This window comes from Rhodamnia argentea, chromosome 9, assembly GCF_020921035.1.
Source record: "Rhodamnia argentea isolate NSW1041297 chromosome 9, ASM2092103v1, whole genome shotgun sequence".
Classification (NCBI taxonomy): domain Eukaryota; kingdom Viridiplantae; phylum Streptophyta; class Magnoliopsida; order Myrtales; family Myrtaceae; genus Rhodamnia; species Rhodamnia argentea.
The window spans coordinates 26,112,083-26,127,533 of record NC_063158.1 but is presented as its reverse complement, the minus strand read 5'-3'; the positions used below and the strand labels follow the sequence as shown (position 1 = coordinate 26,127,533).

Sequence of the window (15,451 nt, the reverse complement as noted above, 5' to 3'; positions counted from 1 at the left end):
TGACCAGGTCTCCAGCACCTAGGCTCGGGTTCATCGAGGCCATGCCCATGACCATGGTGTTCGTGCCGGTGCCCATACACGGATCCTTGACACTCGCGCCTAGATCCATCAAGGTCGAGGCTAGGACCTCGTGGTGCTTGGGCGAAGGCCCCTAATGCTCATCCCCAAGTTCATCGAGGCCTAGCCCAAAGGCCCGATACCCGTACTCGTGCCCAATGCCCTAGCACCCAAGCTCGTGGTCGGGTCCATTAAGGCTGAGCCAATGGTCGTGCTCGGGTCCATGGAGGCCGTGCTCTGGCGATGCCCGTACTCGGGTCTATCGAGACATAGGTGCCTCTGCCCCAATCCTTGGAGCCCGGGTCGGGGAAAAATTGTCCAAAATATTCTAAACTTATTGCACTGTTGTCAATTTAATCCTAAATTTTTTAATTTTGCCAATTGAGTCCTAACCCTTTTTATGGTTCGTCAATTAGGTCTATCCGATCAATTTTGATCAGAAATAACCGACGTGGAGACTAGTTGTCATACATGGCAAGATTGACGTTACCATAGACAATTTTTAATAAATTTTTATTAATTTTTTATTTTTCTCTTCAAGAAATAAAAAATACAACTAAATTAGATTTTTATCTTTTTTTTTAAATTATATTTTTTGTCAAAAAAATAAAATAAATTAAAAAATTTAAAATTTAAAATTTAAAAAAGAAAAAGAAAAAGAAAAAAAAACCCATCAAATAAATGGATGAGGCCAAGCCCTCACCGATGGCTGCCACCAGTAAGGACCGACAGAGATCGTTTGGGCCTTCATGAAGTCCTGCAACATGGCCCCAACTGTTCATTTAAGTTTTTTTAAAAAACATATATTTCTCTTTTATTTATTAATATAATTTAATTTCTCACACAAAGAATCTAACTTAGTTTTTTTAAAAATATTTCAATATTTCTAGAAATGAAAACATTAAAAAATAATAAATTATTCTTAAAATACTAAAATATTAATAAAAATTATTCACGTCGGCACCAGTCGTGCCATGTAGGATGGTCGGTGTCCACGTCGGCAATTTTTTTTTTACTAAAATTGGCTAAATGGACTTAATTGGCAAAACGTAAAAATGGTTAAGGTACAATTAGTAAAATTAAAAGATTTAGAACGGAATTGACAAAAGTGCAATAGGTTCAAGACTTCTTAGACAACATTTCTCTTGGATCGGATCCATCGAGGCCGGACCCAAAACTCTAGTGCCGATACCCGATTCGCCAGCTGCCCATGCACAAGTGACTAGCTCCTCAAAAAATCAAATCACATTTTCCATATCAAATGACAAAAATAAAATCAATTCATTTTCAAGTTTCATCCAAATTACTTATGAAAAAATATTTTTCAAAAATGTCGCATTTTTTGCGAAACAAACGAAGTCATAGTATTACTAGCTAAAAGTTTGTTAAGAGTGATAGTTACTCCCCCTTTTTCCCTATAGTGCTTGTCATTTGATTTTATTTAAATATTCATTGTTTGAAATATTCCCAACGCATAATATCGACATGTGAAGTAATTTGAAAATCTTGCCCATAGCAAAAAAAAATGAAAAATATTGTCCTTTGCTTCAAAGTTTTGAAGGAAACGTGAAAAGTAGTTGCAAAAAGCAGCAGAGACTGAAGGATCTTATTGAAACGTCAATAGATATGCCAGTGTAACCTTTTGGTCATAACCCTATAAAAAGAACAACCGCATCTTCTCTCGAACACTTCCTCCAAATAACGTCCTAAATACAACACAAACGTGAAAACAAAAGAAAATGAACAGATAGAAATCTCTCAACCAAACATGGCCGAGTCCAAAATCGTCTCTTCCGTGCTCCTCCTTGTTTGGATAGTGGTTTGACGCCAGCGCTTGCTGCCGTTGAACCGGCGCCAGGATCCGATGTCTCCCTCGAGGCGTGCATCAAGAAAATGACTCAGCCATGCGGGCTGCAGCTCTTCCACATCATCTTCCACGATGGCCCTGAGGTGAGCGACTCTTGCGGCGGTATCCTGGTGGAGATGGGGGATCCATGCCACTCGGAATTCGTCGACGTCGTCCTCAGCAACGACAAATTCTATGCTCGCACCGCTGACTATCTGAAGAGAAGCTTAAACGCATGGAAACGCTGTAATTCTTTCGTCCTAGGGCACTGATGCACCAGCTTCTTCCTAATGTAGATGGATCACTTGCTATGTGAAAGTTTTGGGCACGTATGCTAATAAAAAAAACAGGATCTACGTTCAATATGTCATAAATTGGAATAAGGAGGGTCATTGTTACTTCATTACATTAAGGTAGTGCATTATGATCATCTGATTATATCGGTTTCTTAATTCTTCATTTTGAAAAACCTAATCTGCATCATAATCTAAACAGTAGGTGAAACTATGGAACTCCTTTGGGGTTCGTTTGTTTTGCGAAAAACGAATTTTTTAGAAAATATTTTCTAAAAATGATGATAGCTTGAACAGTTCACAAAAATAAATGAACGGAAAATATGTTCTATCGTCCACGAAAATGTTTAGAAATAAGTTGATGCCGACAATGAAAATTTTTTCCATCAAGTAATTATTTCAAGCGATACATACAATCATTCTTAGAAAAGTATTTTGTAAATCATTCATTTAACACAATATAGACGGAATGTGTTAGAACTTAAAATTCCCAGTAGGACTTCGCAATCACCGACCTGATATACTACGGGAGCATCATTATTTATCTTCTCTCCACATTATTATGATGCTGATAACCCAATAAATAATACTATGCAAATTACGACATGGAGAAGACTACTTAAATCATCCGATGATTTTGCGAACCCCGCATTTGGTGGATCACCTCTCTTTTGTATATGCGCATGGCAACACTTCTACTCTAGAAATCAACTTCTGGCCAAAAATTGATTTTTCTACTTCTACTTTTAAGCGGAAGTTGATTTTTCTACTTTTGAAGAGAACTATTTTTTTTTTTTTTGTTACTTTATCAAGTGGCTCCAAAACTACTTCTGGAGAAAAAAATACTCCAGAAGTAGAAAAATGAACTTATGTAACTAAACGGATTTATGCTCTAACAATTGTGTTACTAAAAAGATTTCTGCTTAAAAATACTTCTGGAGAAGTGCTGTCGTGCGCGCTGATCATAGAGAGGAGACCTAGGTTTATCTTCTTAGGAAGCGCGCTGTTATTATTTTGAATGTAAATGGACTTTCCTTCTCTTTTCTTGATAGAATGCGTGTTTGACTCGGCTTCTTTTCTTTCTTTTTTCTTTTGAGAAAAGTCTCGTCGGGCACTAGGACTCAAAACATCCATTTGTTGATCCTTCTCCTTCCATTAAACCAGAAAAGGACTACATTAAAAAAACAAATTAAGATATTATATCGGCTTATTTTATGCATGATGCGATAAATACAACACCGCTCGAAAACAATACATTGGTATTCTACACATGTTCTTAGAGCTGGAGTCCATCTATGTATATGTATGTATGTATGTATGTATGTATGTATGTATGTATGGTTGGTCGAGGGTATTTAAGTATTGAATAATCAAAATATTTCCAGTGCATAAATGTGGACATATAGATTTGTAAGACCGTAAAATAAATTCAGATGTAGTATCACTAGCTTAAAGCTTATTAAGAGTGATAGCTACCTACTTCTTCTTTTTCCTCCGGTGCTTCTTATTTGATTTTATTTCAATATTGAACATTCGAAATATTCCTAATGCATAAACATCGACGTGCAAAGTCATATTCGACCCTAAAAAAAAAAGCCATTCGAAAATTTTCACGATTTCGAAAAAAAAAAAACGAAACGTACTTAGAAAAAGCGGCATAAAATAGATCCTTATTAAAAAGCTTATCTTAAGAACTTTTTTTTTTTTTTTTTTGGTCCAAATCTTAAGAACTTGACATGCTATGATTAATGCGGTCGGTGAGTGGAAGAACCTTTCTTAATCAAGAGGGTGAGAAAAGTACGTCAACACCGTGTGGGGTCAACAGGATGAACGGTCCAGATCGGTTGGTGGAAAAAAAGACCACAAAAGCAGTGAAGAGAAGAGAAAAGGGGAGCTTGTGGTGAAGAGCCACGCCACCATCAATTAAAGCAAAAAGGCTCCAAAGGAGTACGTGAGCTGGGAGATTCCGCAGCTTCCATTTTTTGCTTTCTGATCTTTCATCCTTTTTTTTTCATTTTAAGAATTCCCCTTTTTATCAGTTATTTGGAGTATATTCAGCAAACACAAATCAAAATAAACCCACCTCCTAAAAATTTTCGCCGATTTCTTGCAAATTTCGCAGCTTTTTCAAATGAAGAATCCAGATTTTGCGAGTGATATATGAGAAAAAATATTTTTCAATTTATTTTAAAATTTCAGCTAAACGTCGAAAAATATCGTCATTTTTTTTTTAAACGGCTTCTTGCAAAATGTTTTTCAGAAACGTTATGTTATTATTTTTAAGAAAGAAGACATGGATGAGTTCCAATGTTTTATGAGATCTAAATCTAAGTATAAAAGCTCTCTCTCCTACCAAATGATGACAACTTCCTCTGGCCCATCTCTATTGACCTCTCTCTCTCTCTCTCTCCTCTGTCTGTCTGTCTCTCTCTTTCTTTGCGGGTAGACAGACTTACCAGTGGTGAAAAGAAGTCAAGAAAGTACTGAGAGGCTTGAATGGTACAGCGGTGCGAGAGCAAGATGGATTGAACTGGCGAAAAATTTCTTGGTCGTTGCATTTCTTTTACTGGGCTGCTGAAGGGAAAAAAATAAGAAAAGAGTCATGGCTACAGTTTCTCAGGAAGCGATCAACGAGCTCCAAGCTTTGATGGATCGAGGTCAGTTAAATCTTTGGGTTGTTGCTTTTTCTAGTCTTGATGCGCTTTTGCTTCGATGCTTTCAGTCCGCCGGTAGATTCTCGCATTCTCGCTTTAGTTTTCTTGATCTTCCTTTTTTGTCTTAATTCATTTTTTTTGTTTCTTGGGCTTTTGCTGGCAGTTGAGGAGCTGTTGATGAGAACATTCGAGGTTCGCATTTTGGCTTCTTTTTCTCGTTTCTGGGTATATTCTGATCTGTGCTCATACAGAGGCGAGATCGTTTGAGCTTTTCTTGTGCTTTTCTTGGATTGTTCTGTAGTGGCGATTTTGGGTACCTAGTTTTGAATCTTCTTGCTTTATTAAAGTTGGAAATGCTGAGTGTAATTGATGGCCGTCAGTTCAATTAGCTATTAGGGGAATAATCTCTTTCTGGGACTTGATTGTTCAAATCTTGCGATAGAAAGATTGTCTTGATCTGGGTGGTAGGATGATACTCGGCCTGGACTGTATTTGAGTTTTTGGGTTCATTCGAATTACTGTTGTCTGATTCTTAGTTGTGAAGGATCTATTGTTTCGTTTGCATTTTCATTTGATAAAAGAGTTGATCTAGTTTCGTGATTAGAGCTCGACAGTCAGAGCCTTGAATAAATTAACAGTTTTTGTTCATCTGGCAAGCTTGTTCTTGTGTTCGAGTTCTTGTGTTCGAGGGAAGTTCTCTGTTTTTTGCATTCCCTTCCCTTCCCTTAGTTTTTCTAGAGAACGAGAGGGATTGGCATGCTCAGGCAATCAGTAGCATCGATATTAGGTGAACAAAACAGTAAGTTGTGGCATTTCATGGATTGGAGCATGATATTGGGTTGCCCAGGGAAGGTATGAGTTTATGAATTTGATGCTATCTAGTAGATTCTAAACTGAATCATGAAGCTTAGCCAAACACGTTGAGGTTCAGATGAGATGGATATTCTTAGACAGGGTGCTTCGATATGATTACCAACCTTTTTTTCATCAGCCTTTGGTAAGGCCTAATGTTAGTGGCCCCTACCCACCATCTCCCAAATCAAGCCGCCTCTTACAATGACCTAGGTTGTAGCTTCCTATCAATGTTGGAAAGTGCATATGCTGCAAGAAAAAAAATAAAATACAAGTAAAGATATGACTCTCTTCTCTTAAACTATTCAGGCTATCAGCATCTGATCCACGCACATATGTAGGAGACAATTTCTCTGTATTCCACCACTATTCAATCTTTTGGTGCAACTCTAATAAGTACTTAGTTCTGCCAAAGATGACTATGTACAGACTTTCAATACAGGTTGCAAAACTTTCTGTCAAGATGCAGAAAGAAAAATCATTTGCCTTTTCGAGTTTTCTGCACCACTGGTTGAAATAGGACATGGAATAGTTCTACAGGCAACAGAAGTTTATGGCCTCCTCCTCCTCTTTCCTAGGATATTGTCCACGTCTTTCAGCAGAGTAGTTTATCAGTCGCTGAAAAAAGATTTATGATTTACAATAGAAGCATGGCTCTATTATCATATTTAGTTTTACTTAGTTTATCACTCAAGAATTATTCCCTTTCTTTGTTCTGCGCTTAATTTTGTTTAAGGTATATGGATGTTTCTCCTGTCTGAGGTCTGGTTTACGAGAACTGACTAGATTCTTCGATTCATCTTTTGACTTTATTAGAATGTTCATCAAGGGTATCCTAAAGAAACTCTGGTGCGTTTTCTAAAGGCGAGAGAAGGCAATGTTGCCAAAGCCCATAAAATGGTGAGAATTACAACTACCTGAAAGAGCGGTCCTTTCGCATGACGAGGAACTTTTACCTTAGGGTTGCCTTCATAAATGAATTGATCATTTTCTTGCAGTTGTTGGATTGTTTGAAGTGGCGTGTTCAAAATGAGATCGATGACATTTTGTCGGTAAGTTAACATTCTATTCAAGTTTTACATGTTCTCCAAGAGTTATTGCTTAGATGTTTGCATGCTAATTTTTGGGATTGTAAGTGAGTGATTGTGATTTCTGTTTGCATTTTCCCCCAGCTGCTGTTGAAGTGAATGACATGTAAAACTGTAGATTATTTGCATGTAAGAAGTGGATGTGTTATTGCCTGTATGTAATTTTACAAACAAATGCTTACAGACTTCCAACTCTTAGCTAATGTCACTATGTAACCTTGCGATTGTTTGACTGCTAAAGATTCTTTCTTTTGGTCAAATGAGCAGTTTTCTCAGGAAATATACAAACTTTCTTGCATAAGTTTTCTACCACCTGGATCAGAACTGAACACGAGGAACATATGACTGCGTTGTGCTTTAATTGACGGATTCTGACATCATGGTTTAATCGCAGCTCATGAACATGATCCATATGTTTGATCTCATATTGAGATTGTCTGGGAGTATCTTACTGTCTGAGACCTTCAATTAACACTTTTTTGAATCTTTGGTGGCAGAAACCAATTATCCCTGCTGACTTGTACAGAAGTGTGCGAGATTCACAACTTATCGGATTGTCAGGTTACTCCAAGGAGGTATTTTCAACGCCAAATCTTCATCTCTATATTCATATTATAGAATGACCCACATGATCCAATTCATCGTATAGTGTCACACTCTCCGAGGAAAAAGTTTTAGGCGATTTTTCGTGAATTAGATGTATGCTTATAGCAGTCATTGTACAGGGACTCCCAGTATTTGCTATCGGGGTCGGGCTTAGCAGCTTCGACAAAGCTTCGGTAAGTGCTTCTATCAGGTACTTTCTTTTAGTACTTCCTTTATTAACCACCGAACTTCACGAACTTTGTGATAACCTGGTATTCTTGATTACTTTCAGGTTCATTATTACGTGCAATCACATATTCAAATCAATGAATACAGAGACCGTGTAATTTTGGTGAGTCTTATGTCAGCTCTGGAATATCATGACCTGATTTAGACGTTAATTTGACATGCAATTGTTGGTGTAGCCTTCTGCATCCAAGAGGCACAGGCGACCTATTACCACCTGTTTGAAGGTTCTAGATATGACTGGCCTGAGGCTTTCAGCCCTTAGTCAAATAAAGGTAATTCGCTGTTTTGAAGTGCATATAATTCAGATTTAACTCTTGTTGCGCTATTTTCTCAGATTTTAACTTTCACTTTTGTACTTGGGTTGTTATCTTGAGGACATCCTACCTTGGGAAACACGTTTCTCTAATCGACACAGTTAGTATTAGCCATTTTAATCGGACTTCATATTGTCTGGACTTCTAACCAACTAATACTTCTTGGGCTGATACTTGTGGACTCAAAGATGATACATTTCTTTTGTTTATTGGTCTATTATGTTTAGTTTAGTGGGTTTCTTTTCAAATAAGTTAAAAGCGTGAACGTACTTTAGATGGCCTGTGTTTTTCCAAGTAATTGCTAACATTCTACCCATGGAAATTGCAAATAAGCAGTGCTATGACAAAATAGAATAGGGCGAGGTGATTTTTTTTCATGACAAGGATGTTTGTTCATACATGCATTTTAATTCATAGCCTTCATGTATCCCTCTCATTGCTAACTGTAAGTTGTTTTATGTTTGTCCAGTTGTTGACAATCATATCAACCGTTGATGACTTGAACTACCCTGAGAAGACCAATACCTATTACATCGCGAATGCTCCATACATCTTTTCTGCTTGCTGGAAGGTAAGCCTCCATGGAAGTTTATATTCCAATTGGCAGTTTCTCTCAAACCAAGTGCATCAAAGCATGTCAAGCACATAGAAAAGTATTGACCTGTTGCATGAAAAATGTCTTTTGGAGGCTGTCTGTGTTCTCTTGTCATCTGTGTAAAGCTTCAAATTTGAACAGGTTGTGAAGCCACTTTTGCAAGAGAGGACAAGAAAGAAAGTTCAGGTGTTGCCTGGTTCCGGACGCGACGATCTACTAAAGGTTGGATTTTTAGCTTCTCGTACAATAATTAGATACAGTGAACGGCATTAAACTTTCTCTCTTTTTCTAATTCCAGGTTGGATTTTTAGCTTCTCGTACAATAATTAGATACAGTGAAGGGCATTAGGCTTTCTCTCTTTCTCTAATTCCTACTTTTCATCGAACATGGGCTCATCCAACTCATTTAGGTGTCTCCAATTCCGTGGCACTCATGATGATTATTATGACTTCCTCTAATTCTGAGTATTGCTTCTTGTACTCCCCTTGTAGATAATGGATTACAGTTCCCTCCCACATTTTTGCAAGGGGGAAGGATCGGGGTCTGGTCGGCATTCGACATACGGACCGGAAAATTGCTACTCCCTGGACCATCCCTTTCACCAACAGCTTTACAGCTACATCAACGACCAATTTCTGCTCCGTGAACCCGTCCAACCCATCAAACAGGGCTCTTTCCATGTTGCTCTGCCTGAGGCCGCTGCAGAAGGGACGGAGATCGCTAAAACAATAGAATCCGAGCTACAGAAGTTTGAAAACGGAAGTGGGATGCCTGACTCGCTGGACGGCCTTAAAATAAATGGCGATTGAAGCTGTCGGGATCAAAATGCTTTGGACGAACATGTGCAGCAACGAATCTAACAAGAGCTGATCATTTCCTTGATTCAATTACATGAGCGATGATGCGTGGGCCATTTCCGGTTGCATGACATAACGGCACGATACATGTGGCTCATCCTAATATCTATGTTATCTTCTCGAGGTAATCCAATCAAGCCGGATGCACCTTAGCAGACTGAATAGCCTAAAGCCATGTTCCTATCAGATGTATGACCTGGCATGTTGTAATATTCATTTCTATATGCAAGTTAGCATCATTACCACGAAGGGATCCTCTTGGTGGCTCTCACATTTTGAAGGAAATGTTCTTTACCCGATATGATTTTCGTGTCGGATGTTGCAAATGTTTTTCTTAAGTACTCTAGCTAGTCAATGCCTTCGGTTTCGTTGTTCATAATGTATGCATCAGGTGTGTGTCCATTTCCATCAGTAAAAATATTCTGTTATATCTGCTAAGCACTTAATTATGTGCATTATGTTTTATGGAGAGTTACAGACGAGGGCGAAGAACATATAACAATTTAGACAAGGAACGAAGAAAGAACATTTCAGACATTTCTCAAGATCTTACGATTATACATTTCCTTGCCAACGAAGATTATGATGCACCAATGAATACGTTCTTGTTTTATCTTGTTATTTTGTGAAAAGAACAGCCACTACAGGGAAGAACGGCGGACCAGTAGAGGTGACCTGCAAGACAAAAAGCTCGTAGTAAGTTCAGATTCCATGGTTGCATCACAGCAGCAGGTCACAAATGGTGTGCTTCTGGGGTCTAAGCACAAAATGTGTCTAAACTTGAAATGAAATGCTCTCTCCAAAGACGCATCGATCTTTAGAAGCACAGCACAAAATATTTCCTTGCGTCTCGTTATTGACCAGTGTTCAAATGACTCGGCGATTAGATGCAACACTTTTACATTCTTTAAGGGAAAACCATCTATTTGCATTTCTCCGATGCCGACCATCTATGGCGCCCACACAGAGTAACTTCATTACATGTTCTTGGAAGGAAGGGTGTTTTCCAGTCCACCAAGTAGCTCAAATTTTCTAGCATCTTGCGTGCAGTGGACACATTTAAGTGACGATTAGAGGCAACAGCGAAAGAAGCAGAAGTGCAAGGCATGTGTGTCCTAGTATCTCCCAGGACCCAAACTACAAAATGCTATTACTAATTGAAGCAGCTGAGGGAAATCCTCTATCTTCTGCGCTAGAATTGAGCAAATTCACAATATATTAGGAGGTTGTAACAGGACAACCAGTTTCTCCAAATTAACCGAAGTAAGGATATTCCTTAGCAAAGCAGTGAAAGGCTTACATGAGCTCGACAACAAGGGCAGATGCCCCACCTCCCCCATTGCAGATCCCGGCTACACCATACTTCCCATTCTTCTGTCTCAGAACCTAAATCAACACCATGTATTAACCGAGATGGTCAAAGCACATAGTGACTTAAGCACCACAGCGAAAGAGGAGATGATCATCCAGCTTCAAGCATACTAGTGAAGCGACATTGCTAAGAAGAATAGTAAAATAGGCAAGTAAAACATACCCCTAACAATGTGACCAGTATGCGAGCTCCGCTGCATCCTAATGGATGTCCCAGTGATACAGCTCCACCATGCACATTGAGACTTTCCTGAAATCAACAGACATAAACAAAGGTCCTAATAAGATAACGCCGATGGGAACATCAGAAGTACGAAAACATAAGAATTAAGTTCAAGGGAAGAAAGAATTTAAGGACTTGATGCACGAGTGCACTAAACTGGAAGGTACGAGTAAGTTTTTGTAACACTCACAGGTTTAAGAGCAAGTAGCTTTTGATTGGCAAGAGCCACGACCTACAGGGACGGGTACCAAACTATGGTCAGCAGATCCAACAGAAGAATGTAAAGCTTGGTGTCAAATATCTAAGCATGACTACGTACAGAGAATGCTTCATTAATTTCATAGTAGTCAACTTGACTAGCATCAAGACCAGCATTCGAAATGGCTTTCGCTATTGCGAGGGTTGGGGCTGTCGTGAACAGTTCGGGTGCCTGCAAGAGAATAAACTTCAGCAACTGTCCCTCAAAGTTCTATAGATAGAATTGTATAAAGAAAAATGTTAGAATTCCATGGCACCTGAGCAGCATCAGCATATCCTTTGATCTTTGCAATTACTCGCAACCCAAGTTCAAGTACTTTCTTCCCACTAACTAGAACTAATGCAGCTGCACCATCACTGCACAGAATGATAAAAGATTTGGCACAGGAACCACCAAAACAACCAAGATTTTTTGATGTCCCGAAACGCAAGCTCTAGCACATGGTTATATACCTTATGCTAGATGCATTCCCAGCAGTAACAGAACCGCCATTCTCCTTGAAGCTAGGTCTCAGTTTCTTGAGTTTTGCAGAGTCAAACTATGGGAGGAAAAGAGAGATGGCAGAGGAAACAGGTGAGGATAAGAAGGCATCTGAAAATTGCAAGAATCTAATGCAGCAGACTCACCAGAAATGAAGAAAAGCGAAACAAACCCTAAAGAGATTACTTTTTGACATCGTATTACGATTTTGAAATCTGTTGTTGCTTATCCCTCCTTAACCAAAAGGATCCAACATAATTGACTAACTTCAAAAGAATTTCAAATTATGTCTTTTTTAATACCTCCAAACCAGAGTAATTACCTTTCCTAAGCCTTCATCTTTATCTACAATTGTTGACGGCTTTCCTCTTCCTCCTGAAACTTCAACCTGCAAGTGCAATACTGAAATCAGAAATTTATCAGTTAATCCAGGAACTTCTGCTCTGCGAAATAGAGATCACACCGGAACCATCTCCCAGGCAAAGAGACCACTATTCTGTGCAGCGATTCCTCTTTCGAAGCTCTGAATAGCATAAGAATCCTGTAATCAACCATGAAAAAAGATGTAAAATCCTTTCAAGTCAATGGAGAAACCTGTAGCACATTCAATAGAGAACACGAGTAAATCCAAGTAAACCCCTGTTCCCTGTTAAAACAAATCAGCTGAAGCAGCAGACAACGAACAAAAAGTTCACGCATTTAGTCTTAAGCCACATGAAGAGAGTCATAGCCTCAAACATGCACGTCATAGGGAATTAAGAAATCACAGCACCCTGTTAAAACAAATCAGCTAAAGCAGCACACAAGCAACAAAAAGTTCATTCATTTAATGTGAAGCCGAGAGTCATAGCATCAAACATGCACGTCATAGGGAATTAAGAAATGACAGCATCAATGAATTCCACCTAGATGCTACCATTGTTCTCTGGATGATAGTTCCAAATACGGTCTGCTAAATATAGAACAAGTTCATTGTTGTGAAGAGAAATATGATAATTTACATTGAATCAGATTGTGAATCAAGACCTGTGCTTCTCTGGTTATGCTATGATTCTCAGCACAAATTTCCGCGCAAACACCCATTCCAAAGTCATTGTAAACATCCCAAAGACCATCTTTGAGCATGCCATCGACAATAATATCATGTCCAAGTCGAGATCCCTTCCTGTTCACCCAGTAATATACAAGCGCATCAAAATGCTTGCCCGGAATCTTTAATAAGAAAATTTTCCACAGGGTCCAGCCAAATATGATGAAAAGGAAAGTAAAAACAATATGGAACAATACCATCCAGAAGTAGGCTCTATCTACAAATTGGAAGAGATGTATTCCAGAACTCTCTGAAGCACAAACCAGCGAAGTACACATACCAACCTTGCTTCAGCTATATATTTGGGTGCATTAGACATGCTTTCCATACCACCAGACACAACAAAATCATTAACGCCCAACCGAATGGTCTGTGCTGCGAGCATTGTAGCTGATAAAACAAGGGGATTTAACATGTCAACACTCTTTAAGAAATGCGAACCACTAAAAAAAGTGAAAACAATGCGTGTTTAGCCTTGTCGCAAAAGGTCACCTTTCATTCCTGATGAGCAAACTTTATTCACAGTGGTGCAAATCACCGAATTAGGTATGCCAGCACCTAGAGCAGCCTGTCTAGCTGGGGCTTGCCCTAAATTTGCACTTAGGACATTCCCGAAGAACACCTCTTGCACCAGTGCCGGATCTACATTAGCTCTCTTAAGGGCACCTTAAAACGAACATGAGCAACAAGATCAGATTGACCTTTCAAAGCTCGCACTATGATCGTGCAACATCAATGAGAAGGGAATTGGGTCTTACATTTAATAGCTATGGAGCCAAGCTGAGTAGCTGAGAAAGAAGAAAGGGAACCCAGAAAGCCACCCATGGGCGTACGAGCAACACCAACAATACAAACATCTGTTGGAGTCAAAACATCAAACATTCAGACTTGGAAGAAAATCAAATGAATTATATGGAAAGGGACACTAACAGTGCCATAACCTTCGCATGTGCGTCATATCCTTTCAATTGATCACTAGTGTCGTTACCCCTAAAAAACGTTCATTTCAGTGGCGTTGGCGAATTCTTTTGCCAAAAATCCGACATGAGATTTATTTAATATAAAATCATTCGGCATGACTTGCAGGGGAAATGATGTCATCAAAAACCCTTTCCTTGCCCCAAATTGACGAATTGGGGCCAAATTAGGTCAAATGTAAAACCCCTACCCCATACCTAATCTTCAAAAGCTTGTAAAATGGTGAGCATTCATTATTTCCTGCACTCGTGGCCACCTGCCCTACATCAGACTGAGCACCGCTGCTCTCCTTCAGAAAACCGCTCCACGAGCCCTACTTCACCATCTTCAACTCCTGGACTGGCCCTGGCTGTGGCCATAACTGGTACGGCATCAGCTGCGACCCAGAGTCCTGCCGCGTTGCTGAAATCAACCGCCAGGGCAAGTCCAAGGACCCAATTTTCAAGAGGGCCAAGCGGACCAGCTACATAACAGGGCACAATATCCCCCAAAACATGCAGGCTCAAGAGCCTCTCGAGCCTCACCATCGCCGACTGGAAGGGACCAATTCAAATCATTCGATCGTTTATCTACTTCGGATTTTAAAAAAGAAAAACCAAGTTGTATATGACTTCATTAAAATAAATCCACCTAGTATTCGTGGCAGGAATCAAGTGAACGTTCTTTAAAAGCTATGACAAAGTTATTAGACCAAAATGAGTACCGTATGAAAGTTGTGGCATTGTTGGCGTCAATCTTTCCATGGATTATAACAGTGGCAAGTATCTACCCTTGCCATGGAACTAGAACCATTCAAGAAGCTATATTCAGAAGAAGAGCTACGCCAGCCACCCAAATTCAATCACCAAATCAAACTCGAACGAAAGTTCATATTTTTTTTTTTCCTGCACCGATCATCAGCCGAAAGAAAATCTATTACAGGGTCTGTCTCTTGTTTCTTTCCTTTGTTTTTCTGCTCTGTTCATTTGCTCGTGTGTACCAAGAAATGGAGCTAGATAAGCAAAATTAGCCAAGCCATGATCATATTAACCATGGGAATAGAAACGCTGAGCAAGAAAAAACGAAAGAACCTTGAGGGTGTATGGACTCCGAAGCAGAGGCCATCGCTGCGTCCCAGCTATCTTCTTCTCAACAGAACTGCGACATACCCAGAAACGTTGAGGGTAAAAATACAAGAATTGTACTAAACTACGAACGGCGAGAGAGAATTACGAAGTTCGAAGAAGCGGAGCAGGAATTCAGGACCTTCTACAGCAGCACGTGGTGGATCAATATGTGTTTGTAGGTGGGTTCGTCTTCATGCCCATATCACCTTGGGATGTGTACAGGCCTTTTTAATTGAATTCTTTAAGCAGAAAGAACCCTTCGCGTATCTTTTCCCTTTGTACAATAATGAGAAAACATTAGGTGTACGGTCTGGCTCAAAGATGACGTGGCGCTCTAGAAGCACCTAATATTTTCTCCGTTAAAGACATCATGGTTGATATTATAAAGTTATGAAGTCATAGCTGAGAATGAACAGCTGCAAATAACTATTAAGTTTAAAATATAGTTATCAGATTACATTGAATGTATGATAAGATTAATATAAAACAACTCATAATTCCAAATTCTACTTGAAAATTATCAGTTAGCGTACAATTCATGTTTATCCACGGA

General features: G+C 39.3%; 2 protein-coding genes across 6 annotated transcripts; one reads left to right on the top strand and one right to left on the bottom strand.

Moving 5' to 3' along the window:
• Window positions 1–4,607: 4,607 nt before the first annotated feature.
• On the top strand, window positions 4,608–9,676 carry LOC115742969 (phosphatidylinositol/phosphatidylcholine transfer protein SFH1). Of its 3 annotated transcripts, XM_030677538.2 has the most exons (11): window positions 4,612–4,853; window positions 5,014–5,042; window positions 6,519–6,602; window positions 6,701–6,754; window positions 7,288–7,365; window positions 7,516–7,569; window positions 7,668–7,727; window positions 7,801–7,896; window positions 8,408–8,509; window positions 8,675–8,755; window positions 9,026–9,676. In XM_030677538.2, exons 1-11 carry the CDS (start codon window positions 4,799–4,801, stop codon window positions 9,341–9,343), a joined length of 1,011 nt encoding a protein of 336 aa, XP_030533398.1. In that variant the 5' UTR covers window positions 4,612–4,798; the 3' UTR covers window positions 9,344–9,676. The 3 variants fall into 3 exon arrangements, with proteins under 3 accessions (XP_048140979.1, XP_030533398.1, XP_048140980.1); XM_048285023.1 differs by lacking the exon at window positions 5,014–5,042 and having other exon boundaries at window positions 4,613–4,853; XM_048285022.1 differs by lacking the exons at window positions 6,519–6,602; window positions 6,701–6,754 and having other exon boundaries at window positions 4,608–4,853.
• A 144-nt stretch (window positions 9,677–9,820) lies between these two features.
• Window positions 9,821–15,160, bottom strand: LOC115742967 (acetyl-CoA acetyltransferase, cytosolic 1-like). 3 transcript variants are annotated; one of them, XM_030677535.2, is made up of 15 exons: window positions 15,005–15,160; window positions 14,863–14,929; window positions 13,573–13,671; window positions 13,307–13,480; window positions 13,099–13,204; window positions 12,751–12,889; window positions 12,188–12,265; window positions 12,047–12,112; window positions 11,697–11,782; window positions 11,501–11,600; window positions 11,305–11,415; window positions 11,176–11,217; window positions 10,926–11,012; window positions 10,692–10,777; window positions 9,821–10,066 (listed from the first exon to the last, which is right to left on the bottom strand). In XM_030677535.2, exons 2-15 carry the CDS (start codon window positions 14,894–14,896, stop codon window positions 10,033–10,035), a joined length of 1,242 nt encoding a protein of 413 aa, XP_030533395.1. In that variant the 5' UTR covers window positions 14,897–14,929; window positions 15,005–15,160; the 3' UTR covers window positions 9,821–10,032. The 3 variants fall into 3 exon arrangements, with proteins under 3 accessions (XP_030533395.1, XP_048140977.1, XP_048140978.1); XM_048285020.1 differs by lacking the exon at window positions 9,821–10,066 and adding an exon at window positions 10,211–10,578 and having other exon boundaries at window positions 14,863–15,155; XM_048285021.1 differs by lacking the exon at window positions 9,821–10,066 and having other exon boundaries at window positions 10,692–10,792; window positions 14,863–15,154.
• Window positions 15,161–15,451: the final 291 nt, after the last annotated feature.

Coding starts and splice junctions, on each gene's coding strand:
- LOC115742969 (XM_030677538.2), top strand. CDS start 4,799: ATGGCTACAGTTTCTCAGGAAGCGATCAACGAGCTCCAAGCTTTGATG. Junction 4,854..5,013: donor CCAAGCTTTGATGGATCGAG/GTCAGTTAAATC, acceptor TTTTGCTGGCAG/TTGAGGAGCTGTTGATGAGA. Junction 8,756..9,025: donor GACGCGACGATCTACTAAAG/GTTGGATTTTTA, acceptor CTCCCCTTGTAG/ATAATGGATTACAGTTCCCT.
- LOC115742967 (XM_030677535.2), bottom strand. CDS start 14,896: ATGGCCTCTGCTTCGGAGTCCATACACCCTCAAG. Junction 10,778..10,925: donor TACTGGTCACATTGTTAGGG/GTATGTTTTACT, acceptor GTGTTGATTTAG/GTTCTGAGACAGAAGAATGG. Junction 10,067..10,691: donor GCCCTTGTTGTCGAGCTCAT/GTAAGCCTTTCA, acceptor TTTGTCTTGCAG/GTCACCTCTACTGGTCCGCC.